We start from the raw sequence: 26577 nt of genomic DNA, 5'->3' as shown, positions 1-26577 counted from the left end.
AGTTCGTTTTATTTACAGAATGACAGACAAGACAGGGAAGCAAGAATTGGAACAACAATGGCTTTTATTTTTCTATTTCTTCCCCCATCTATATCACTGCTAAGTACTTCCACATTTCCAGAGCAGTTCTGATTCCAATTCCCTGTTATCTTGTACACGGTCACAAAACGAACTGGGAGATTTCCCAACCTCTCTTACAAAACAGCAAAACTCTTGTTCTTGAACTGAATTAGTGCAAATACCTGTGGGATTAACGTCATACACAGTTAGACACTGAAGCTTGTTTAGTCTTCTATTCAAAGAACCAACATTTGAAAAATTCCTAAAGAAAACGACATGGAAGTCCACGTCAACATACACAACAGGAACCCAAAATGCTGCACACCGGCTTCCCCCAACTCGCCCGGCTCTCACTGCTTAGAAGGCTGACCGCTCCCTCTTCAAACTCAGAGTGAAGGAGCAGCCCCCCTTCCTGCCCCACGGGAGAAGCTGCTGGACGTGGGACTGGCTGCTGCTCTGGCTCAGGCTCCCTCTTCCTCATCGCTCACACTCCCTGCAGACACGGATGGGAAGAACCTGGGAGCCATGCTATTGCTCCTGAGCAGATGCTGCAGGACCTGACACTTGCTGGCCTCCGCGTAGGCCCGGGCACCCCACAGGAACTCGTAGCGGGCAGGGTCGCTGTGGGGCACCTGCCGGTACTTCAGGTAGCCCGTCTGCACCCACACTTCGGTGAGCAGCTCCCTCCCGCCACAAAACCCCAGGGTGCCTAGCTTTCCCCACACCTCCTCCTCAGGGACGCGGTCACCGAACAGGGTGACCATGGTCAGGACCAGCAGAGGGAGGCCGGCCTCGGGCGTGCGCTGCCAGTCGCTCAGCACTGCATCCCAGGTGAGGCCCAGGGTGGGGACCAGGACGTAGGTGCGCTCGCGGGGGTCCACCTCCTCCACGGCCAAGCCAAACAGCAGCTGCATGCACTCGCAAACGAGGCGGAGGACCACGGGGAAGTGGTCCCGATGCTCCCGGACGACCGTACTCAGCATCTCCGCCTCGGAGGTCGGCTCCCCGGTACGAAACTTGACGAGCAGGAACCCCACCAGGTCAGCCATCAGCGCAACAAGTGCCTCGCGGGACAAGGGCTCGGCATAGGCGGAGAAGGAGGGGGCGCCAGGGGAGGCGGAGGACGAGGGGGATGCGGCCTCCTCCCCCGCAGCCCCCAGCAGCGGCGCCTCCACCGGACCCTGGGCCGGGACTGGGGCCTCAAGGTCGGCCTCAGGCTGGCGGAGCTCACTCATCTCGACCGGGGGCCTGATCACTGGGGTCGGTCCGCCCACGGGAGTGTGGGCAGGGGACCTCGTACCTGGGGTAGAGAGGGGGTGTGAGCGGCCTCGGCAGAGAAAGGCACCCTGGGCAGCTCTGACAAAGGCCACTTACAGGTCTCGTCTTAAGGGCTGCCCTCGGGCCTCACAGGGGCGCTCCTCCTGGGTGGCCTGTCCCCTGCCAACCTGAAGAAGGAAGTGAAGGGGCTCCTCAGGGTGCAGCCAGCACGGCCCCAGGTTCTGGGGCTGACAGGGCTGTGGGGTGACTTGGGTGTTGTGGGGTCCCCTCTGTTCTGGGAGGGGGAGCCCCTGGGTACACACTCAGGGCACGCACCTCCCCTTGGCTCCTGGCGCTGCCTGGGCCTCCTCTGCTCTGTGCCCTGAGGACACGGTCCTCAGACCTGGGCCTTCGCCTCCCGGTTCCTGGAGCCCCTGTAAGAGGAATGGAGGGCGCACCTCTTGTGTACACTGTGGCACAGCTCTGGGCCTCGGTGCTGGTAGGAGGATTGGGCCGGACTCTGTGAGGTCCCCCCAGTGCTGAGTTCTGGGGTGGGTGGTCCCCTCGGGGCTCGCTCGTCGTGCTCACTGTTCCCCTTAAGGGCCTGGACCCTCCCCTTTGCAGGCCGGAGGGGAAACTCAGAACAGGACCCCGAATCTGAACAGAAAGCAGTGAGGGGGCCCCACAGGTGGCCGCACCTGCCCAGGGCCTCCCGAGGGTCCTAGGATGGGGAGATGCTGGGTCCTCACCTCCTCCTCACATCCTGCCTGGCCTCCCAGCGCTGACCACAGGGGCAGGTTTCTGTCGAGGCCCCTGTTCCAGGGCTGGGGGTCTGCTCAGTCCTCCCTCGGGGTCCTGGGAGTCCACCCTCTGCGGACCTGAAGGCTCACCCCTCACACCAAACACCTGACCTCCTGAGGACCCCGACCCAGAGGTCAGGAAACATCTCATCTGCTGACCGCGCTCTGGCGCCTCCAAGGCCCCCGCGGAAGGGCAAAGGATCCCTCCCTGTGTCGGGGTCTAACGTCCTCAGTCCTTCCTTCCTCGCGTGCAGGCTGGACTCTGGGCAGGACCTGGGATTGTCCCGTCTGCCAGTGTGAGTCCCTGCTCCTTATACCAGGTCTCCAGTCTCTCCGAGACCCTGACGTCAGGACGTCAGGACAGGCCTACCGTGCTCATCCCGCCCCGGGGCCTCCCACGGCCACCTGCAAGGGCGGTGATCTGGTGGGTCCCTTTTGTCCTCCCTCAGGGTCCCCTCAGTCCTGCCTAAGGGCCCTAACCTTAGTCCACCAGGGACCTGACATTTTACCCTCTGCCCTCATGAGACCCCGCCCCTTATCCCAGGTCCCCAGCTTCTCTGACACCCGGATGTCAGGAAGTGTTGCACGTGGTGGCCTCCCAGGGCCAACTCAGTTCTGGGTTGCAGGCTGCCCTCAGTGCTCCCTCAGGGCCCTCACCTTGACTCCACACAGGACCTGCGATTCTCCGCAGTGCCCAGCAGACACCCCGCCCCTTATACCCCCTCTGCAGCCTCTCTGATACCCCGCCCCGTGCTCCCCCTCTCCAGGGTGTCTGAGACCCGGATGTCAGGAAGTGCTGCACGTGCTCATCCCGCCCTATGGCCTCCCAGGGCCAACTCTGTTCTGGGGTCCAGGCTCCCCTCAGTCCTCCCTCAGGGCACTCACCTTGACTCAACGAAGGACCTGGGATTCTCCCCGTGCCCACGAGACACCCCGACCCTTATACCGCCTCCCTAGCCTCTCTGAGACCCCGCCCCGTGCTCCCCCTCCGCAGCGTCTCTGAGACCCGGATGTCAGGAAGTGCTGCACGTGCTCATCCCGCCCTATGGCCTCCCAGGGCCAACTCTGTTCTGGGGTCCAGGCTCCCCTCAGTCCTCCCTCAGGGCCCTCACCTTGACTCCATGCAGGACCTAGGATTCTCTTCTGTGCCCACCAGACACCCCGACCCTTATACCCCCTCCCTAGACTCTCTGAGACCCCGCCCCGTGCTCCCCCTACGCAGCCTCTCTGAGACCCGGATGTCAGGAAGTGCTGCACGTGCTCATCCCGCCCTATGGCCTCCCAGGGCCAACTCTGTTCTGGGGTCCAGGCTCCCCTCAGTCTTCCCTCAGGGCCCTCACCTTGACTCCACGCAGGACCTGGGATTCTCTCCCGTACCCGTCAGACACCCCGACCCTTATACCGCCTACCCAGCCTCTCTGAGACCCCGCCCCGTGCTCCCCCTCCCCAGCGCCTCTGAGACCCGGATGTCAGGAACTGCTCTACGTGCTCATCCCGCCCTATGGCCTCCCAGGACCAACTCTGTTCTGCGGTCCAGGCTCTGTTAAGTCTTCCCTCAGGGCCCTCACCTTGACTCCACGGAGAACCTGGGATTCTCTACCTTGCTCACCAGACACCCCGACCTTTATACCCCCTCCCTAGCCTCTCTGAGACCCCGCCCCGTACTCCCCTCCCCAGCGTCTCTGAGACCCGGATGTCAGGAAGTGCTGCACGTGCTCATCCCGCCCTATGGCCTCCCAGGACCAACTCTGTTCTGGGGTCCAGGCTCCCCTCAGTCCTCCCTCAGGGCCCTCACCTTGACTCCACGGAGGACCTGGGATTCTCTCCCGTGCCCACCAGACACCCCGACCCTTATACCCGCTCCCTAGTCTCTCTGAGACCCCGCCCCGTACTCCCCTCCCCAGCGTCTCTGAGACCCGGATGTCAGGAAGTGCTGCACGTGCTCATCCCGCCCTATGGCCTCCCAGGGCCAACTCTGTTCTGGGGTCCAGGCTCCCCTCAGTCCTCCCTCAGGGCCCTCACCTTGACTCCATGGAGGACCTGGGATTCTCTCCCGTGCCCACCAGACACCCCGACCCTTATACCCCCTCCCTAGCCTCTCTGAGATCCCGCCCCGTACTCCCCTCCCCAGCGTCTCTGAGACCCGGATGTCAGGAAGTGCTGCACGTGCTCATCCCGCCCTTTGGCTTCCCAGGTCCAACTGTGTTCTGGGGTCCAGGCTCCCCTCAGTCCTCCCTCAGGCCCTGGGAAGTGATTAGCCCATGAGGGGGGAGCCCTCATGAATGAGATTACCTCCCTTATAAAAGAGGCCCCAGACGGCTGCCTCATCCTCTTGTGCCATGTGAGAAGATGGCTAGGTGGTACAACTAGACAAGAAACCAGTCCATATAAAGAAGAGCTTTATTACTATTATTTATTACTCAGCCGTACAAAGGAACGAAATTGGGTCATTTGTAGAGATGTGGATGGATCTAGAGACTGTCATACAGAGTGAAGGAAGTCAGAAAGAGAGAAACAAATATCGTGTATTAATGCACATATGTGGAACCTAGATAAATGGTACAGATGAACCGCTTTGCAGGGCAGAAATAGAGACACAGATGTAGAGCACAAACATATGGGCACCAAGGTGAGAAAATGGTGGGGGCGGGCGGGGGGTGTGATGAATTGGGAGATTGGGATTGACAAATGTACACTAATATGTATAAAATGGGTAACTCATAAGAACCTGCTGTATAAAAAAATACATAAAATAAAATTCAAAACAAACCAAAGAAATAAGAATAGGTTTATGACATTATCAATCACAGTAGAAAACCACCTGTAAAGACAAATGGACGTACTTGCCACAACGGGCTCTGCATCGCCAAGTTTGCTCCCCAAGCTCCGCAGCCTCGCAGGAGGCCTTCCTATTGGTGGAAGGCCAATGGGCGTGTCTTTTGCTTCCGGAGGCGCCAAGCCTTGGGACCTCAGGCCCTCAGTGCGCATGGCTACTGCTGCTTCCGTAGCAGAGCGCCTCCTCACGTGCTCTTCTGATCCAACCAGTTTCTCGGTAAAGAGACGTCTAGAACTTTCTCCCTCATCTTCCTGGGGCTTCCGGGAGCACCCGGAAGCCCACGTGGCGTTCGCACAGAGTGCCTGGGACAGTCGGCGGCACAGTTCCTGGCTGCTCTGCTGAGACGAGCTCTTCAGCCCCTCGTGAGCGGGACTCCGGAGCCATCCAGAGAGTCAGAGCGAGTCAGGAGACAGGCGGGGGCTTTGCCGGGGGCTGGACTCCGCAGGTACCGGGGGCCCTGGGAAGGAGTGGAGGTCGGGGGAGGGCTACGGGCTGCTCGGTTGGGAGTGGGGGAGCGGCGGCGGAGGGTAGCGGGCTGAAGGGGGGCTGAGGGAAGGGTCCCCCAGTGAGCGGGTCAGAGGGGAGGACCGCTGGCTTCCGGGGTGGCTGGTGGGGGGCGTTCTGGAGTCGGGGTGCAGAGGGTGGGGCTAATGGCTAAGCGTGGGGGGTGCCTGAGCGGAGGGCTTCCTACTGGTCGGGTGGGGCCGGCTTTGGGGGCCAGAGGAGAGGACGACTGGCTGCGGGGGTGGGGAGGACGGGAAGGGCGGGCCCCACCCCCGGGGCCGAGACGGGAGGGGAGGGCTAACGGCTGCGGCGTGTGGCGGGAGGAAGGCTGAGGCGGGGGTCGATGGGGAGGACTCCCGGGCGCGGGTGCGGTAGGCGTTAGGGGAGCTCCCGCCGGGGCGGGGCGTGGGGTGGGGGGGGAGGACGCTCGTGGCAGTTAGGGGGCTCCGGCTCCCGGGTGGGCGGGGGCAAGACGGGTGGGCTCTGCGTCTGGGGTACGAGAAGCGAGAGCCCCTGGCGCTGAGTGTGCTCGGGGGAGGACTCCCCGGTGTGGGGAGGTGAGAGAGGCAGTCTGACCTCTACGCATGGCGGGGCGCCCGGCTTCCAGGGCCCAGAGCGGAGCGCCACCAGCTGGTGGGTGGGGGAGGGTGTATGGAGGGGATGTAGTGCGAGGGGTCGGGGAGGAGCCGCCTGGCCACGGGGGGGGGGGGGGGGGGGCATAAGTGAAGCTGAGAGGGGGAGGCGCTGGGGCTGCTGTGATCTGGTGGAGGCTGTTGGCCATGGCAGATGGATTTGTGGGGGTCCAGGGAGGGGCTCTGGCCCACTGCATGAGGCATCGAGAGCTTCAGGTCGCCTCTGTCCGGGTGGCACAGGAATTGCAGAGGTGGGTGGGCAGGGCAAGGCCCTGGCCTCCACACAGAGTACACAGATTCTTTACGAGGGTGCTTTGCACATTCACCCGGACACGCCATACCAGAGTTGTAAAACAGTCTCCATAAATTTAGCAGTATTGCAAGTTTACATGATAAGTTTTCTCATCACGGGGGAATTTTATTTGATGGTACTAATGATAATATATCTTCAAATATTGGGAAACCCATGGATCAAAGAGAAAAATCACAGAGGGACTTAGAAAATATTTCCAAGTGAATACTAAAAAAGCACAACTTACCAAAATTAGTGGGAGGCAGCAAAAAGCGACAGGAGGAAACTGTATTCCTCTAAATGCTTCTGTTAGAAAAGAGTCAGGACATAAAATCAGTGAGCTAACAGTCCATTGAGAGATGCTAGAAGAAGAAGAGCAAAGGAAACATAAAATGAAGTAATAAGAGAGCTAAGAGAGGAAATCAGTGATAGAAAGCAAATTATGGACACGGTGAACAAAGCCACGCGCTTCTTTCAAAAGAGCAAGGAAACCGAGAAAGTCCTAGAACGATGAATCACGGAAACATAGAAAGAACGCTGATCCCCAATATGAGGAATGAAAGAGGGCCAACGTTACGGATCAGATGTACATTAACAAAGAGGATATAGGGGAATATTATGGGACATTATGGAAATGTTTATGCTAACAAATTGGAAGACTTGAAAAATTCCTTGGGAAAAAGGCAGCTTCCTAAAACTGAGGCCAGAAATGTAGAAAAGGTGACGAGCCTTCTATCTGTCTTTTTTAAAAAAATTATTTTATTTTATTTTATTATTGTTTCTTGAGTCGTACGCAACAAGTGCTCTTTTGTTATTATTTTTAAATTTTATTTTTACTTTGGGCTGCGTTGGGTCTTTGTTGCTGCGCGCGGGCTTTCTCTAGGTGCAGCGAGCGGGGGCTACTCTTCGTTGCGGCGCGCAGGCCTCTCATTACGGTGGCTTCTCTTGTTGCAGAGCACGGGCTCCAGGCATGTGGGCTTCAGAGGTTGTGTCACGTGGACTCAGTAGTTGTGGCTCGTGGGCTCTAGAGCGCTGGGTCAGTGGTTGTGGCGCGTGGGGTTAGTTGCTCCGCGGCTTGTGGGATCTTCCCGGACCAGGGATCGAACCTGTGTCCCCTGCACTGGCAGGTGGATTCTTAACCACTGCGCCACCAGGGAAGTCCCTAGCCTTCTATCTTGTAAATAAATGTAATTTATAAAAAAAAGTTTCCTAAAGTCAAACAAACCAAACAGGGCAGGGAGGTGCTCCAGGCTGCTGCTGTGAGGGGCACTAGGGTGGGCTGTGTGGCACAAACATGATTCTCTCCTCTTTGCACCCACAGGCCGATTCCCACACTTCAACAGCCTGTGCACACCTGTTTGATCGCTTCCCCCCACCCTCAGGTCCTCGAAGATGGCGATGGCTCTGGCGGTATTGCGGGACTGGTGCAGGTCGATGGGCGTGAACGCCCAGCGATCTCTGCTCATCCTGGGAATCCCAGATGACTGCAAAGACCAGGAATTCCAGGAGGCTGTGCAGGCTGCCCTGCGTTCCCTGGGCAGGTACCGAGTGCTGGGCAAGGTCTACAGAAAGGAGCTGGGGTCGAGTGTTGCCCTGGTCGAGTTTGCTGAGTGTTTAAATCGAAGCTTGCTCCCCCGGCAAATACCAGGCAAGGGAGGGCCCTGGACTGTGGTCTGCCTGCCCCAGGCCCCTGATGCTGATTCACAGGATAGACCCAATTGCCCTGCGCAGCCCCAGGGACAAGCAGTGGTTGGCAGGGCGGGTGAGGCAGGAACTGCAGGTCACTCAGGAACTGCAGGGGAGGAGGAGGCTGCAGGGGAGGCGGGAGTCGCAGGTATGGAGGGAGACACAGGTGAGGAGGAAGCCTTAGGTGAGGAGGGAGCTGAAGATGAGGAGGGAGCTGCAGGTGAGGAGGGAGCTGAAGGTGAGGCAGGAGCTTTAGGTGAGGAGGGAGCTGAAGGTGAGGAGGGAGGTGCAGGTGAGAAGGGAGCTGCAGGTGAGGAGGGAGCTGAAGGTGAGGCAGGAGCTTTAGGTGAGGAGGGAGCTGAAGGTGAGGAAGAAGGTGCAGGTGAGAAGGGAGCTGCAGGTGAGGAGGGAGCTGAAGGTGAGGAGGGAGCTGCAGGTGAGGAGGGAGCTGAAGGTGAGGTAGGAGCTGCAGGTGAGGAGGGAGCTGAAGGTGAGGCAGGAGCTTTAGGTGAGGAGGGAGCTGAAGGTGAGGAAGAAGGTGCAGGTGAGAAGGGAGCTGCAGGTGAGGAGGGAGCTGCAGGTGAGGAGGGAGCTGCAGGTGAGGAGGGAGCTGAAGGTGAGGTAGGAGCTGCAGGTGAGGAGGGAGCTGAAGGTGAGGAGGGAGCTGAAGGTGAGGGAGGTGCAGGTGAGGAGGGAGCTGCAGGTGAGGAGGGGGCTGAAGGTGAGGCAGGAGATGCAGGTGAGGAGGGAGCTGTAGGTGAGGCAGGAGATGCAGGTGAGGAAGGAGCTTCAGGTGAGGAGGGAGCCTCAGGTGAGGCAGGAGCTGCAGGTGGGGAAAGATCTGAGGGTCAAGCAGGAGCTGAAGGTGAAGCAGGAGCTGAGTCAGATGAGGAAGGAGCTACAGGTGAGGAGGGAGCTGAAGGTGAGGAGGGAGCTGCAGGTGAGAAGGGAGCTGCAGGTGAGGAAGGAGCTGCAGGTGCGGAAGGAGCTGAGGGTCAAGCAGGAGCTGAGGGTCAAGCAGGAGCTGAAGGTGAAGCAGGAGCTGAGTCAGATGAGGAAGGAGCTGCAGGTTACAGAAATGTTGCAGGCGTGGCAGGACTTCTGAGTATGGCAGGACCCACGGGCGGGGCAATGGCTGCGCCTGAGGAAGCAGTTGTGACAGTGGCAGGCGCCATGGGTGAGGCAGGGCCCGGGACCCAGCAGTGGAGGCAGGCCTCGCAGCCCGTGCTGGACAGCATGGGCTACCAGGAGCTGGGAACCTTCTCTGGGATGGAAGAGCCGGGCCACGGGGAAGGGTCCTCTGAGAGCTGGCTGGAGCAGGCCAGCCACACGCTGCACCTGTGGCGCCACGTGTCTGAGAGGGAGAGGAGGAGGAGGCTGGTGGAGAGCTTGCGCGGCCCCGCGCTGGACCTCCTGCGCGGCCTCCTGGCGGAAGATCCCGAGCTGGCTGCCCAGGACTGCCTGGCCGCGCTGGTGCAGGTGTTTGGGAACAAGGACCCCCGGGGGAGTGCTCGGCTGAAGTTCGTGACCTGTGCCCAGCGGCCCCAGGAGACTCTCTCTGCGTACGTGATGCGCCTGGAAGGCCTGCTGCAGTCGGCCCTGGAGAAGGGGGCCATCCACCCGGCCATGGCGGACCAGGCGCGCGCCCGGCAGGTGCTGACGCGGGCCCGGCTGAACGACACGCTCCGGGACACGCTGAGGAGGAGGCGGCTGATGAGGAGGCCTCCCGGCTTTGCGGGGATGCTGCGGCTCATCCAGAGGACCGAGGCCTGGGACGCCGACCCGGCTAGCAGGGAGCACTTCCCAGGGCAGGAAGAGGCCCGTGTGGACGTTGCAGTCCTGGCAGCAGCCGCCCAGGCCGCCCCGGCCCATGAGGCCATCACCGCAGGCACCACTGCACATGGTGAAGATACCACCGCCCAGGCCGCCCGTTCCAAGGAAGGGAGCGCCGAGGACCACCCGGCACGTGAGGAGGCCAGTGCGGCAGTTGCCGGCACTGCCAAGGCTGGCGAGGCGGCCCCTGAAGACCATGGTGCCGCCAGGGCAGCCCCTGGCCCTGGGGAGACCAGCAAGGCGTCCGCGGCCACTCAGGAAGATGGAAGTGCTGCCGCCCCTGCGGGCCTAGGTCAGGCAGGACCCTCAGATGCCCCCGGGGTCCCCATGCCTGGCCGGATGGGCAGTGCTTCCCCGGTGGCCCCAGGAGGTCCTGGCTGGGAGCCAGAGGGCCTCGCCCAGGCAGGAGGCCAGGAGGCCGAGGAGACCCCCGAGGAGGGGCTCAAGCCCATCCCAGAAGAGCCGGGAAATGAGGACGGGGCTGCAGAGATGAGCCCCCCGGGGTGCACCTCAGGCCAGTAGGCTCAGCAGGTCCCGGGGCCCCCAGGCTTGGAGGCAGGGGGAGGCCAGGCCTGGCAGCCTACTGGCCCCATATTAGGGGCCACTCCAGGTGCCTGGGCCTCCCTCCTGAGAGGGTCCCCTATTCATCATCCCCTGGGGCAGGTTGCTCCCTGTACTGGCAAGCCCAAATGTGTCCCTGTAGGCCCCAGAGGGACCCAGGTGTCAAGGAACCCCCAGCCCCCGCTCCCCTCCCCCCAACACACACACCCTAGCCATCGTCCCCCCGCAGAGCCCTGAGGTGCGCCACGAGCCAGCCAAGGCTCTGGTCTCTGTGGGCCGGTGTCGTGAGCTCAACGTGTGCTTTCTGGGCATAGATTCAGGCCCAGCGCTGCCTGTTGTTGTGGTAAGGTGCATGTGTTCTCCTCTGAGCAGTCCACCCCGCCCCGGTCCCGGCGCCGAGACAGGAAGCCCAGTCTCAGGAGCCGGCAGGAAGGACAGGATGGACGAGGTCACAGCCAGCGCCCACCCCAGGACCTGGGCTCCTCCCCGGGACCTTGGGAAGGAAGACCTTGACCGGGGCTGCAGGAGGTCTGCAGGAGGCCCCCCAGGGCTTGTGTTCTGCTGGGCCACCCCGTTGTTCCTCGGGACTCCACGTCCCCGGCTCGGTGGCGTGCGCCCTGCTGTGGGGCTGCCCTGTGCCCGCCATAGGGCAGGGCCAGGCCCCGGGCATGTGGGCCAGAAATGGAGAGTCTGCCCTGGGGGGAGCGGGCATGGCCGGCGCCCATCTTCCTGGCGAGAGGCCACCCGCGGGGCCCTCAGGAAGGGAGACTGTGGGGAGATGGAGGGCCGCCGGGTGGGGTGTAGCGGAGGCACCTTTTCGAGGACCCTGGGGTGGGGCGGGACCCGTGAGCTCCGGTGGCCGTTAGAAGTTCCTCTGTGTGTTGTTATGCCCTCTGTTCAATGGTTTCAGTCAATGTTTCTGTTTAATAAATTTCCCTGAACGTTTCATCTGAGTCTGGCCTCTGCTGTGGGCAATGGAGGGAAAGGGCTGCTGCGGGTGAGGGCGGGGGTCCAGAGTCCGATTCCTGCTCAGCACCCATGGGACACCTCTCCAGGGAGAGGATAAGGTAGGCACTTTGCAGCCCCAGACATTGTGAGGGTTTTTCTTCCAGTTCATAGGTGAAGGTGAATCGTAAAGTTTTAGCGACCTTGACCGTGGGCCGCGTCTCGGGCGATGCTCGTGCTTGAAATCATGGGTGCTGTGCACGGCCCGGAAGGCCAGGGGACACACAGGAGGACTTCTGACCTCGTGGGTCACACGTGGGTCCGTGCACATCTGCCTGGCCCGGGGGCTCCGGGACCAGAAGGCCGTGCCCGGTTTGCACGAGCGCTCGGCCTGTGGCTCTGCACCCGTGCACGAGTGTCTTCGTGCCCCCTGCGATGACGGGCGTGAAGCAGGAGGCTGACATGCTGACGGGCCTGCCCTTTATGATGTCACTTCCTGGCTGGGCTGTGCTGTCACCCCCGAGCAACCGGAGCACTTCTGTGAGGGGCTGAGCGGGAGTGTGAGCCCAGGGTGCTGCCGGCCGCGCTGCACTGTCCCGTTTACGTGGCGGAGGGACACGCCGCGCTCCGCATGGCTGCGGACGAGAAGGGCCCCGCCGCGGGCAGGGCGCCCGGCTTCGGCGAGGCGCCTCTTCCTCCCGACACAGCGGCTCCGGCCCTCGGCTCAGGGAGCTGCACCCCCCAGTCCCTCGCCCTGGACCAGCCCGTGCCCGCGGGGCACCCCGACCTCAGGCTGCTGCCTGGAGAAGCTGCTTTCCAGGATTTGACGGAAGAGCCTTTGTTGAAAAGGCCTCGCACCGCCTGCGAGGCCGTGTGGGAAGGCAGCCTGCTCTTCCACCCCTTTCCCAGGAAGCTGTGGACGATCGTCCACAGCAGTCGCTTTGCATCCATTGGGTGGAATGAAGACGGGACTTGCATAGGCGTCAACAGGCCGCTGTTTCAAAAGGAGGTTTTGGACAGGGACGGCCTAGACAAGGTGTTCAAGACAGAACGTGTGGAGAGCTTCATCCGCCAGCTTAACTGCTATGGATTCAGCAAAGTGTACCAGGACATGCACACGTCCCTCTGCATGACCAACCTGTCCACGAAGGAGCGGCCCGCCCACGTCCTGAGCGAGGTAAGGAGGGCGGGGGACGGCGGGGGAGGAGCCCTCTCCAGGGGCTGAGCCACTGGGCCCGGGGGTGGGCGGGTGCCAACCTCGGGGCCGCCTGGGACGGCGGCAGGCGTGTCGGGAGAGCTTCCTTTAAAGGTGGTACTTGGGGACCAGCGTGACGGCCGGAGCTGGCAGTGCCGCGAGCTGTGTTGGGACGTTGTTATGGGGGGGACCCGAAGCGTTCTCAGCACAAGGACGTCACTTCTCTCCCTCCTCCTTTTCCCTTTGGTGTGTCTGTGTGAGGTGATGCGTGTGAACTGGACCCCCTGTGGTGATCATTTCACAGCACACGCGGGCAAGGCGTCATCCTGTACTCCTGACACGTGGGCAGTGCCGCTCGTGCCTGACACGCAGTCACAGCGGGGGACAAGAGGACACTGCTGCAACGCTGGCCTTTCCCGTCCTGCTCGGGGACAGTGGCCCGCCGGGGGGAGGGGGGAGGTCTGTGTGCCCCCTTGACTCCCATAGCTCCAGAGCATCACTTGAGTGGGGGCGCAGGTCCTTTCCTGGGAAGCAGTCAGCGTCCCCGGTCTGGCCCCTGGAGGTGCTGGCCAGGGGGCGATTCGGACACTTCCTTAGAAAGCTACCGAACCTTGTTGCAGTCTCGTACCTGCAAACGCCACGTCCCATTTCGTGGGCCTTGTACTCGTCCTAAGGGGCCATTTTCAGTCATTTTCCAAGGGCGAAAGGCGATGGTGAGTGAGCGAGTCTCGGGGATGTCAAAGCTGGGGCACAGCGTCCTGCTGGGACCGGGTCCCGCTTTCTCCAAAGAGGCCTTGGGTCGGCTGGGGGAGGGCGCCCAGGGGCCCAGCCAGGCGGCTGCTGCTTGCGAGCAACTCTTTTGTGACTCGGGGTTTCCTTTTCTCTCTCAACCGCGACCTCAGTTACACTTCTACCACAGTCCCCTGTTTCAGAGAGACTGCCCGCACCTCCTGGTGAGGATGAAGCCGAGAGTACACACTAAACCAGCATCCGGGCAGGTGGACGGCGAGCCGGCAGCCCCGGGGCACCTCCCGGCGCCCAGCGCCGCGGAGCCGCAGGACGGCCTCCCACCGTATCCTGAGCACATCCAGGGGACCCCGAGCTACCCGCAACTCGACCATGCCTCCGCCCTGGCCGGGACTGACTCTGTCGCTCCGGCCCCTCCTTGGACAGCAGCCGAGCCCCCCACGCCGGATCCCAACGCGCAGGTTCTGGTCCCTCTAGTCCCTGTCCTGGCAGAGGTGGCCCAGCCAGCCGAGGTCCCCTGGCTCTGCTGCTCCTGGCCTCCCGCCCAGATGAGTCCTCCCTGGCCCGTGCCGGGCCTGGCCGCCGCACCCCCCCAAGTCCTCAGCCTTCCCCCCCCGCGCAGCTCCCGGGGGCCGCGCTGCTGCCTCTTGCGCACCCTGGATGCCCGAGGTGGCCGCCAGGCCTGCCGCCTCCCTGACCTTGATCCGTCGGCCCCTGAGCCCCTTTGCTGCTGCTGCATGGGCTCTCGCTCTTTCCTGGAATACCCGACCCCTCCAGGCAGGCCCACAGAGGACCCTGACCAGGCAGACCCTGCAGACACACGGAGGTGGTAACGCGGCCAGAACCTTGCAGGGCAGTAAAGAGCACGGGGACATGAGAGCGATGTTCCACCCAACACGTGTTTGGCGCCTCCGTCCTGGGCGTGGCTGAGCAGTTGAGTCCCCTCAGCAGGAAACGATGACAGGTGACAGCCCACCCCCGGCCCAGTGCGGGCACCTAGCAGACACCTGGAGAAGCCCCTCAGACGCCCTGTGCCCACCCACTAGAAAGACCCTTGAAGGGCTGGACAAGCACAAGGAAGGCCCTGGCACCCGCGGCTTCACAGTTGCGGGGGCATCGTGTCCAGCAGGGTCTCGATTTGACAGATGAGAAGAGCTCAGGCCTCCCCTGGTCAGAGGCCTGAAAAGAGCCCTTACTGTCCTGAGACACACAGGTGTGGAGGTGACGGTCCCTGGCAGGGGCCTGCGGGTGTTCAGTTTGGGGGTGCTCTCTGGTGTCTGGACAGCAGGATTGAGGTTTGCTTTTCACTGCGGGTCCTGCGTCTGGAGACATTTTCCTGGTTCTCTTTTCCTTGCCTTTTGAGCTAAACACTTCAAGGGCGCCGTGCTCCACCACCCTCTGGGGGCTGGGGTGTCGAGCTTATACCGCGAGTCCTTGTGGTCAGCGCCCAGTGGTGTGTACAGAGCACTGAAGGCCAGGGCGCACCCCCAGCTCACAGTTGCTGCCTCCACGTGTGGGGGATGGGCTGGGGGACCTGGCCAGGACTCTGTGGCTGTCACAGCGATAGGGCGACATCCCCTCCCAAACACTGCTAAGGAGCGGGCGGGGAGTGGGAATTGCCTAGAGTTCCAGGGGTTAGGACTCCATGCTTTCACTGCGGTGGCCCGGGTTCAATCCCTGGTCGGGGATCTAAGATCCCCCAAGACTTGTGGGGTGGCCAGAAACACAGAAAAGAAAAAATAGGTGGGTTGGGGGAGGAGGGGAAGTAGACCCAAGGTACCAGGAATGATCCAAGCACCAGCAGCCAGAGGAGCCCCGGGTCTGCCCGGGTGAGGGGTGGTCCCATCTGCCGCTCCCGTCTGTCACAATGCAACAGCTAGTGCACGTCAGGGGGGTCTCTTGAGCAGCCCAACAGCAGTGCCCCAAATGAACGATGCAAAAATGGACAGAAGGGACGGAAGAAACCGGTCTACAGTAGAAGTGGGAGACTTCGGTCCCCCCTGTGATGGATTCAAATGGATCCCCCGGCTCCCACCCCAACCATTAAGTCCACCTGTTGCAGTGCTAATCCCAAGGTGCATGTATTTGGAGATAGCACCCTTGGGGAAGTCAGTAAGGTTAAATGAGGTCACAAGGGTGGGACCCTAGTCCGACAAGAGCGGTGTCCTTTGGCAAAGAGGAAGAGACACCGAAGATCTCCCTCCCTCCCTCCCTCAGCCTCTCTTCCACCCTCCCAACCTCCCTCCCTCTCTCTCCCTCCGTTTCTGTCCCTCCGTCCCTCTCTCTCTCCATCCCTCCCTCCCCCTCTGCCCCCTCTCTCCCCGCTCCCTCTCTCTCTCCCTCTCTCTGCCCCTACCTTCCTCCCCCTCTCTCTTTCCCTCCCTCGCCCCCCTCCCTTTATCTCTCTCCCTCCCTCCCCCTCTCTCCCTCCTTCCCTGCTCCTTATCTCTCTCTCCCTTCCCTGTCTCTCCCTCCCTCCCCCTCTTCTCTCCTGCCCTCCTTCCCTCCCCCTTCCCCTCTCTCTCTCTCCCTTCCTCCCTTCCCCTCTATCACTCCCTCCATCTCTCTCTCTCTCTCTCTCTCTCCTCTCTCCTTCACTCCCTACCGCCTCTCTCCCTCCCTCATTCCCCTTCTCTCTCTCCTTCCCTCTGTCCCTCTCTCTCTTGCTTTCAATTCCTCCCTCCCTCCTGTGTGTGTGTGTGTGTGTGTGTCTCTCTCTCTCTCTCTCTCTCTCTCTCTCTCTCTCTCCCCTACCCTTCCCTCCCCCTCTCTCCCTCCCTCCCTCCTTTCCTCCCTTTGTCTCTGCCCCTTTCTCTCCCTCCCTCCCTGCCTCTTTCTCTCTCTCTCTCCCTCCCTCCCTCCTTCCCTCCCTGTCTCTTTCCCTCCCTCTCTCCCTCCCTCTTTCTCTCTCTCCCTCGCTCCCTCTTTCTCCCTTTCACTCTCTCCCTCCCTCCCCCTCTCTCCCTCCCTCCCTCCTTCCCTCCTTTGTCTCTCCCCCTTTCTCTCCCTCCCTCCCTCTTTCTCTCTCTCTCTCTCCCTCCCCCACCACTCTCTCTCCCTGCCTCCCTTCTCCCCCACAACCTGTTCAGAGAAGCAGCCAAGTGAGGGACCAAGAGAAAACCAGCTGTCTGCGAGCCAGGAACAGACGCCTTCCCTCACCTGAAACTGCACTTTCCAGCAAGTTGAGGTTGGACTTCTAGCCACCAGGACTGGGACCCAGTACATTTCTGTAGTTTTAGCCACCCCCTCTGTGGGACTTTGCTATGGCAGCTCTAAGCAGACTAACACAGCCTGCTTTCATTATGGGTACAGCGACCAGACAGCACCGCAGTACGGGAATCACAGATTTGAACAGCACTGTACAAAGACTAGGTCTCATGACATGTGTAGACTATTAGCCCCAAGAACAGAGTAGACACGTGCTCGAACAGAGTAGACACGTGCTCGTCAAGCGTACCTAGAACGTTCTCCAGGGTACTCCACGCGTCAGGCCACACAGCATCCCTCAGTAAACTTAAGGGGATACAAACAAAAGGGCTTCAACATGCAAATTTTGGGGGGACGCAGTTCAGTCCATAACAATAGCCCAGGGAACATACAAGACATCACAAGGGAAACTAGAAAATACTTTGAAATGAAGAAAACACATACCAAAGCCCCCAGGACTTATGGCACGGGGCCAAAGAGGCACTTGGGACCTAAAGCTGCAAACACCCGTGTTCCAATGGAGGCGACACCTCAGATCAACCGCCTCATCTTGAACGGGGACAAGCGAGAAGACGAGGAAGGCGAGCCCAAGCATTCTGACAACAAATGTTCACGAGAAAAGAAAAACTGCGCTAATCCACGTACGCGGGGATCCCAAGACGTGCACTGGTCGGGAATCCTCACAACATGGGGGAGGGCGCATCCTTCTTACACACTCAGTAACAAGAGCTACAGCCACCGACCACTTCATTTGGCCCAGGCTTTCTACAAGCAGGTCACATCATGGGGAAACCCACACCAATGCTTTTGCCTGGTACTGTTAGGAGGCCCATTTTACAGATGGAGAAATCGAGGCGTAGGGAGTCTCCATGATTTGATCAGCTTGTCACTAGAAGGACTCTTATTCAAGCTAAGCATCATATGCGTGCAAAGACCCATCCCCGCACTGGCCTGACCTGTCTCCCCAACAGTCAAGGGGGATTCAGCTGTCCTCCACGGGGTCCTACTACCTGACGCCTCAGGCCACATCATGGAGAAAACACAGGGAAGCCAGGCATTAGTGCCCATGAGAGCCTGACACTGGATTCTGCCCACGTGGCCTCCCCAGCCCCATCAGGTCACCATCTCTCGTGAAATGGACACGAGGGCCAGGGAGGAGGGTGAGGGTCTAGGACTGAGGGCGTGAGGATGGAGAAGGGTCCCGGACGTGGGGGTCCGAGGCACGGCCCTCTGAAGGCGGCTCCTATGCTCAGGCTTGGGCCCTGCTCTCTTCTTCCACTGCCCACTCTGCTCCCTTCTGTCCCAGCGGCGTGGTGGCCCCACGTTCTCCTGCAGGCTCACTTCCCCGGGCACACTGGCTGTCAGGCAGGCGGCAAGCCTGCATTCAAAACACGGGGACCGCCGGGCTGGAGGACTCTCCGCATCCCCACGGGGTGTGAGTGTCTGTGCCCTTCAGGGCCCTGTGGATGACCTCAGTGTGGGTACTGGAACATACATGATGCGTTCCCTATATATACATGTGGTATGTCGATGCATGTGTATATAAGCACATATGTTCTCCACACATGTTATATATATGTAGATAGATAGATAGATAGATAGATAGATAGATAGATGACACACACTACACTACACAGACATGTAAAATGTATTACTCAGTATGAATGAGGATGAAAAAGTGACAATCACATAACTCTAACAGGTAATATGATCTAATCATGAAACCAAGCGTTCCCCTAAATCACCTGCCACTGCTCAGCCCTCTTCAGCTAAAACTAAACCTTTCTTAAAACAGGTTTCCGAAGTCTGCTGGCTGGCGAGGAGCCCCGAGGGGAAGGTGTGCGGTTCTCTGTGCTCCCCCCACGGTCATGGGCACGGCAGCCCCCCTTCCAGCATCTGTGCTGGGACTGCAGCCTTTCTCTCAGGGTTTGAGGAGGACCCTCCTGAGTGAGGATGGAGGGGTCCAGCAGGCCCGGAACAGAGGGTCCCCCAGCATGCAACTCCACCCGTACTGGGACTCCTGGGGCACCCCGGGCCGGGCTATCAGGCTGCCCATCCCCCCCCGCCGCCCCCAACTCCTCAGGGATCTCGGGGGTTCAGAGGCTCGGTCTGAGGGGCACAGTCTCAGGTGGGCAGAGGGAGGGGCCCAGGTGCTGCCTGGAGTCGAGGTGAGGACCAGAGGAGGACTGAGGGCCCCAAGGGGGATGCATCTGCAGCCCTCCCGACAGCCCTGGGAGCCCCCCCACGCCGGCATGCTGTCCAGATGGGACTGCACTGATCCCCCTGGGAGGGGCAGGGAAGGGCCTGGGTCAGGGAGGCCGGGGCCAGGTCGGCAGAGGGAAGGAGCCCAGCCCCACCAGGAGTCAAGGTACAACCGTGAGGGGGACTCGGAGGCCGCAAGGCATCCAGGTTGGCCCTGCTGTCAGCCCTGAGAGACCGCTGGCTGGGCTGTGGGAATAAGCGCCACCCCCGACCCCCGCTTCCCTCTCAGGGGTCCTGGCTGGGGAGGGCCTGGGTCTCAGGGGACCAAAGTCAGGTGGGCGGGGGATGGGCCCTACCATCTGGGAGGGAAGGTGAGTAGCCAACGGAGGGCTGAGGGACCCCCGTGGGATCATCTCAGCCCTGGGAAGCCCTGGGCTTGGGGGCCTGATGTGTTGTCCATAGATTCCCCCTGGGGGTCTCAGGACAGTGAAAGCCTTGGTGTGAGGGTCCGGCCTCGGATCAACACAGGGGGCGTCCAGGACCTGCCAGAGATCCAGCTGAGGACTCTGAAGGAAGACAGAGGGGACCCCACAGATCCCTGCCCCTGCCATCAGCCCTGGGCGGTCCCGGGACGGAATGAGCACTTGGCAAGGAGTTTTGACTTCCGCATCTGGGTCTCAGAGACACTGGGGACCTGGTGTAAAGGGCGGGGCCTAAGGAGGGCAGGGGGAAGAATCCCAGGTCCTGCAGGGAGTTGAGGTGTGGAACCTGAGGGAGGAATGAGGAGACGCTGGGCCCCAAACAGAGGGGGACCCCACAGATTCCCGCCCCTGCCGTCAGCCCTGGGAGGCCCCGGGGTGGGATGAACACACGCAGCCTTTCTTTACTTCCCATCAGGTCTGAGAGACTCTGGGGACTTGGTATAAAGAACGAGGCCTCAGATCGATAGAGGGGAGAGTCCAGGTGCTGCCAGAGTGACGGCAAGGCCCCTGAGGGATGACTGAGCGGAGCCCACAGAAACCCATCCGTGCTGTCAGCTGTGGGCAACAGCTAGGCGGGATGACCACAGGCAGCATTTCCTGACATCCGGGTCCCAGAGAGAGTGGGGACCTGGGGTAAGGGGCGGGGCCTCAGGTGGGCAGAGGGGAGAATCCCAGGTCCTGTCGGGGCTCAGGATGAGGACCCTGAGGGAGGACAGAGGGGACCCTGGGCCCCAGATCAGAGTCGGCCCTGGTAGGTCATAGGGCAGGAGGACCGCTTGCAGCACTTCCTGACATCTGGGTCCCAGAAAGAGTGGGGACCTGGTATGAGGGGTGGGGCCTCAGGTGGGCAGAGGGGAGAATCCTAGTCCTGCGGGGGTCAGGGTGAGGACCCTGAGGCAGGACTGACGGGACCCTGGACCCCAGAACAGAGGGGACCTCAGAGGAGCTCGCCCATGCTGTCAGCCCTGGGAGGTCCCGGGCAGGGCTGACTGGACGTTGCAGGCTCTCACCTCTGCCACGTGGTTGGGGATGGAGGCGTCTAGGGATGCGAGGACCTTGGTCTGAGGGGAAACATCAGGGCAGCGGAGGGTGGAGTCCCAGGACCTGCCAGGGGTCAAGGTGTGGACCCCAAGAGAGGACTGGGGGGAGCCCAATCCCCGGAGCAAACAGGGGCCCACAGACATCTGGCCTGACCCAACTGTCAGCCCTGGAAACCCTGGGCATTGTTATTTTCATAGGAATTGCATTGATTGCAGTTCTGTAGGTTGAAATGAGTAGTATGGTCATTTTAACAATATTGATGCTTCCATTTCAAGAATGCAATGTATCTTTCCATCTGTTTGTGTTGTCTTCAGTTTCTTTCATTACTGTCATAGTTTTCAGTGTACAGGTCTTTTGGCCCCTTAGGTAGGTTTATTCCTAGGTATTCTACACTTTTGATGCAATGGTAAATGAGATAGTTTCCTTAATTTCTCTTTCTGATACTTTGTTGTTAGTGTATACAAATGCACCAGTTTTCTGCATATTAGTAGTATTATTTAATAAGCTTCATTTTCTAAGATTGTGAATAGTATTGATCACATATATTTGTACTTATCCAATTCAAGACTGAATTTTGCTATTTGTAAAACCAATTGGGAAACCTTCCATCATAGTTTGTGATCTCAAACTAGATAACACAGCATTGGAATAGGAATTTACTTTGAAATGTGAAAGTAATTAGCAGCACAATTAATGAGGTCAAGAAATAGAGAAACAAAAATTAATTCTTGGCTTCTTATCCCTTTTCTTCTGTCATTTTGTAAAATTAAAATATATGTGTATAACCTGAATTTGTTTGGCTTATTTAAGAAAGTTGGAGAAAATTGATCTACGTAAGACTCCTGCTCACTGGCTTATTATTTCCACAAACATTCAAGGAGTCTGTGCTCTCTGGAAGGCCCTATGTTTGTAGTGGGGACACTAGGAAAAGCAGGACACACCCACACCTAGAGTGATGGTCTAGGAGCTGCAGTCACATGAGGAAGATGGTGAGATGTCCCCTAAGTCCCAAAGAACAAGTCAACATGGGACGAGGCAGTGGGGCTCCAGGAGCGAGCCCTGGAGTGTTAAGTGCCCCAATCCAGGGCAGTTTGGGGCTTTGGGAAGCGGGGGTTCCTTCTGTGGGTGGTGACGGTGATGAAGCTGGGTGGTGGCAGCCATCAGACATGCAGACATTGTGTTTTGAGTGTGAGAGGAGAGTCTGAAACGGGACTTTGCTGTGAGATGTCCTTTTGGATCATGGATAAACCTGAGAGAAATCTCATCTTGGGGCAGGAAGGAATGTATCCTGGCTCTTGTCTCATTGCACTTGACCACAATGAAGAAGTAGTTGTTTTATACCCACCATCTGCAAGGATTTCTGGAGAAGTGTGGTCACACTCCTTGGGAGTGATGCCCAGAAGTCCATGGACAGGCACTCTTTTCCCTGGTCTGTGAGAACCAGAGCCCATGACATTAAAATGACATTATTATTAGGTAATCTTAAGAGTATTTTGGACAACTCTAAGCAGTGTATAGATTTTTAGTGGAGGTGGAATGAATGAAAATCATGGTTTGGATGGAAGAGGAGCTTGGAGGGAGGGAAAGAGTTGGTTCTTGACATAAATTCTAGGAGCTTTGGGTTGCATCCTGCTGGGGAAGTCTCCTCCACACCCGAATTAAATAGTAGATCCTCTAGGAAGGAGATTGTGCTGAGTTTTATTAACAAAGCAAAGTTTCCTGCTGAATTAGTACTCCCTGTCCTATTGTGTTGCATGCTGTCTGAGATATCCTAGACAACAGCAACAACAAAAATTCCCAGAGGGCTTCCCTGGTGGCGCAGTGGTTGAGAGTCCGCCTGCCGATGCAGGGGACACGGGTTCGTGCCCTGGTCCGGGAAGATCCCACATGCCGCGGAGCGGCTGGGCCCATGAGCCATGGCCGCTGAGCCTGCACGTCCGGAGCCTGTGCTCCGCAACGGGAGAGGCCACAACAGTGAGAGGCCCACGTACAGAAGGAAAAAAAAAATTGTGAAAAATTCCCAGAGCCGAGAGTTGTGGGATCTGAGGTCCAAATACTAATACAAATAACTGCTAATCATAAAGGTTAGACCAGGCCTTGTGAGGTGCTTTACACACATCCCTGAAACCCTACAAGACAGGGCTCATCACAGCCACTTGCTTCACAGATGACAAACCTGAGGCCATGGGGCTTGGGAATCTTCCCAGGATCACGTGCTCGTAAGTGACGGGGTGGGGACTAGAGCCCTGGTCTGAATTCCTCTCGAGCCCACACTGTTCCCACCCACCCCAGCCTGTGGCTGACCTTCTGACTGGCGATTCATTTCTCTTCTCAGTGTCACACGGTGTCTTTCAGTTGACAAAAAGCAGGCCCAAGAAAGGAAGGTGCCAAGGAGAATCAAACATGACGTTAGTGCTGTCTGTGAGATTTATTAACCTGGGGTCCTCTTGCCCGAGTCCCAGCGTCTTTGAGAGCTGAGGTGCTGGCATTTCTGTCCAGTCCCAGAAACTTCCCACGTGACAGCACTCTGTCCCTGGTCTTCCCACATGTGCCCTCCTGTCCAACTCTGGGACCTGACCTGCTGACCAGCTCATCACTGCTGCCCCTTGTGAAGGCTGCACCCTGCTCCCAGTGAAACTGCCCAGAATCGCCTACCCTCCCCTAACTGGCCTTGCAGAAGTCCCCTGACTGTTTGTCCCTCACCATGGAACCCCTCTGATGGCAAAAATCCCTTCGAATTTGCACAGTGACTTTTCGATGTTTGGTCATCCTACTGGGCATCTTCAATATGCTCTCAATATGTTTTCCAAATGAACTGGTGAGTAGAGTGTGATTTGGCCCATAATCTAACAGTTCTTGGGATATAACCCTGAAGCTAGAGAGAGAATTTTTGAAAATACCTGATATTTACAGTAAGATTTTAATGGCGTATTTTCTTTGAAACTGCCCACTGAACACATAAACGGATGAATCAGCTTACCTAGGTGATTAAAACCCAAAGCCTCCTGTATTAGCCTGCTCAGGCTGCCATAACAGAATACTACAGACTGTGTGTAGCTGAAGCAACAGGCATTTACTTCTTACAGTTCTGGAGCCTGGGAAGCCAGAGATCAAGATGCCAGCATGGTCGGTTCCTTGTGTGACCTCTCTACCTGGCTTGTGGATGGCCACATTCTCACTACATCCTCACATGGCAGACGGATAGACAGAAGAAGCAAGGTCTGTGGTGTCGCTTTGTATAGGGGCACTGATCTTATACTGAGGGTCCCACTCTCATGACCTCATCTAGACCTCATTACTTCCCAAAGGCTCCATCTCCAAATACATCACATTGGGCGTTAGCCCTCAACATATGACTGTTGGGGGACACTGTTGAGTCCATAGCATCTCCCTCATAAATGCTAGATGAGGAAAGACCATGAAACAAACATCCACTAAGGCTGAATTTCTAAAACTTTAGAATACTCCTAGGAGGTGAAAAATGCTTCCTCAGTGGACATGCTACCTTTGATTTTAAAAAGTGAAAGTAATTAACCATCCTCCCACTGTCTCTTGCCTGGTACAAGCAGTGTGCCTAATGGCACCTGTGCAGGGGCTCAGGCAAGTTCAGTCACGTGGAGGGATAGGATTGTGAGCTTGCGTCAGATGGAAGGGGAACATTCTCGGCTTAATGAAATTACAGAGATTGTTGCAAAAAGTTCTGTAAAGGGCCATTGAGTGAACGAAGTGAATTCTCCCTGCTGAGATTTACAGAATCATTTGACAATTAGATGTGATCCTGTAGTTGAAAGCATCTGTCACATAGTAGATGCTTGAAAATTTCAGAGAATTTCAAGGCAAATGTGACCTCAGAAACTCCTCCAAGCAATGAAGACGGCAAATCAAAATAGTTGGTTTTTGTTGAGCATCTACTTCGTAACGGTGTGTGGGAGAGGCTCCAATGCCCGTCCACATCTTGTCTTGCTCTCCTTCCTGCCAGTCCACTTATAGTTAGGAAGGGTCATGTGATGACCGTTTGCCACTGAGATACTAGCAGAAGCATTGTCTGTCACATGCAGGCACTTGAGAACCAGCATGCCACTTCCCTGCCCTCTCCCTGGATTCACCAGCAAACATGGTGACCCCGTGTCGAGGTGCTGACACCACAAGATGGAAGCAGCCTGGATCCCTGGGTCCCTAGAGCTAAGGGCCCCTGCCAAACCACACAAGAATTTACCTGCACAAAACCACACTGTTCTTGTGTTAGCCTTTCAAGCGTCAGGGTTTGCCTGTTGCATCAGGTTGCAGTAACTTTAACGGACACAGCTTTAAAGTGGCCTATGGGCTTTTTCATAGATATATATACTATAAAAACATATCGGTTTTATTTGACATGCATATATAATGTTGTACATATTGATCTGCCACTAGACTTTTTCACTGAATTAAAAGGATGCGGGATCTTCCCCTGACAGCACATACAGCTCTACGTCACTTTTGAAACTACCCCCTGAAATGCTAAAGTGTGCCTGAACCATAATTAAACAATTTCTTATATGATTAATAAAATGAAATCAACACCTCTGAATTCTTGGGTAAACATGGATGTCTTCTGGTAAGGTATACATACTAACTTAAAGATTGGGTTAGTGTGAAAAGGGTGTGAATAGTTTAATATTTTATAAATATTTCTGAAATTTTATTCCAAAGGTACTATACCAATTCACATTCTTATAAGCATCACAAATGATTAAGACTGTGAGATATCAGCAGGCATTTCCCCTTTACTTTGGGAAGGAACGATTGGCTAGGAATGGCTAGGAACCGGGGAAGGGGACCAGACAGGACACCCTCTGCCAGGGAGGGGCATTGAGAGCATCATGGGGAAAGCAATTGCCAGAGTCCGTGAGAGACACCACGTGCAAAGCCAAGTCCAGAGAGCTCCAGGCAGGCTGACAGCCAGGGCCCTGAATCCGGAGTTCAGTGCAGGGGGAAAAGGACCCCGAAGGAGAGAAGTTGGGGAGGGGAAAGGATACAGGACAAGGAACGTGAATAGGCTGGGGAAATCTCTGGACCCTCCCAAGCTAGAAGTCGCAGGGTGGTCTGAGTGGTCAGGTCTATTGGATGAATGGACCACAGGCACGCCAGAGAGCCCACCCTAACCTTAGAGTCCCCTTACCTCTGTCAGGAAAAGTACACCTGAGTCCCTGCATCATTCAGGGGAGCTTCATCTCCTGACTATACTAGTGGTCCTTGAACCCTTGCCAGTGTTTCAGGGCTGGGCTGGGAGCTGTTGTGATGCCTGCTGGAGGCTGGGGACTTTCCCCCTGAGTGCAGGGCAATCCTCCATAGAGGTTGGGGCCATGTGAGTGAGTGGGGTGGGTCACTAGGGACAGACAGCTGAGATAGGCCAGGAATACCCATGAGCTGTGGAAGGGAGTGTGCAGCTGCAAGGAGGGTGAAATTGGAAGGGGAAAGCCATGGGATTAATCTCTTCAGCCTCTGCAGCTAAAGAGCTGGGTGTGGACATGCTTTGAAAAACTGTCCAGATGGTGTCCCTTTCTCACACTGCTTCCTGGGGTTTCTGAGTTCTTGGAACACCAGAGGCAAGTGTCCTGTGCTATGATGGCTGGCCTACATTGCCACTAGATACTGTCTGAGATAAAGGATTGGCCCAAGGTGCAGACATTTACAGGGTGAATGGAAAACCCTTGGAGATGGCACCCTTCCTTACTAAACTGATGGAGATGTGTGGGGCCTGATGCAGGAAGTATCATGGAGCGATCAGTTGAGAGCATACCCACCTCCAAGATGAGATGGTGTTTGGACCTGGAGAAGACACACCCATAATGACACCCTCAGTAAGTTCCCCATGGGAATTATGAGTTATGTGAGCAGTTGTAGCACTTGATGTTTCTTCCATGTAGGCAGAAGGCCCAGGCAGGAGAGGAGGCAGACTCCACATTTTGAATCAGCGAATGAGACCCTCCAGTAATTTGATTCATTCATCCATCAAATATTATTGAACACATGCTGAGAAAGAATACCAAGTAAACCAAAAAAAAAAAAAAGAACATGATAAAGCACTTAATTCAGTCTGGGTGGGAGGATGGTGAGGTACAGACAGATGTGAGAGAGTTTTAGGAAGTTACAAACCATGACATGGTGAGAAGAGTATAAAATGACCTTGAATTCTGAGGTTTCTGACTAGGCAGAAGCTGTTCATCTCAGCTGAGATTGAGGAAGAGCTGGTGGTGAGTTGATGAGGAAAGGTGTGAAGAATGTGGTCAGTATGGACCATGTAGACCTTGAGCTTCT

At 57.6% G+C, this 26577-nt stretch overlaps 3 protein-coding genes across 3 annotated transcripts; 2 read left to right on the top strand and 1 right to left on the bottom strand.

Annotated features, from left to right (window-relative positions):
* Window positions 1–521: 521 nt before the first annotated feature.
* Window positions 522–1295, bottom strand: LOC132514111 (melanoma-associated antigen 8-like). Its single transcript, XM_060138839.1, has one exon. It carries the CDS (start codon window positions 1293–1295, stop codon window positions 522–524), a length of 774 nt encoding a protein of 257 aa, XP_059994822.1.
* A 6478-nt stretch (window positions 1296–7773) lies between these two features.
* LOC132513823 (paraneoplastic antigen Ma6E-like) lies at window positions 7774–10422 on the top strand. Its single transcript, XM_060138418.1, has 4 exons — window positions 7774–8395; window positions 8450–8605; window positions 8693–8719; window positions 8972–10422. The coding sequence occupies exons 1-4, from the start codon at window positions 7774–7776 to the stop codon at window positions 10420–10422; spliced, it is 2256 nt and encodes a 751-aa protein (XP_059994401.1).
* Window positions 10423–12037: 1615 nt separating this feature from the next.
* On the top strand, window positions 12038–14181 carry LOC132514017 (heat shock transcription factor, X-linked-like). The gene is made up of 2 exons (XM_060138653.1): window positions 12038–12583; window positions 13534–14181. The coding sequence occupies exons 1-2, from the start codon at window positions 12038–12040 to the stop codon at window positions 14179–14181; spliced, it is 1194 nt and encodes a 397-aa protein (XP_059994636.1).
* The last annotated feature ends 12396 nt before the right edge of the window (window positions 14182–26577 follow it).

This window comes from Lagenorhynchus albirostris, chromosome X (genome assembly GCF_949774975.1).
Source record: "Lagenorhynchus albirostris chromosome X, mLagAlb1.1, whole genome shotgun sequence".
Taxonomy (NCBI): Eukaryota; Metazoa; Chordata; class Mammalia; order Artiodactyla; family Delphinidae; genus Lagenorhynchus; species Lagenorhynchus albirostris.
Note: the sequence above shows the minus strand (reverse complement) of the source record. Positions and strands in the feature narration are given on the sequence as shown.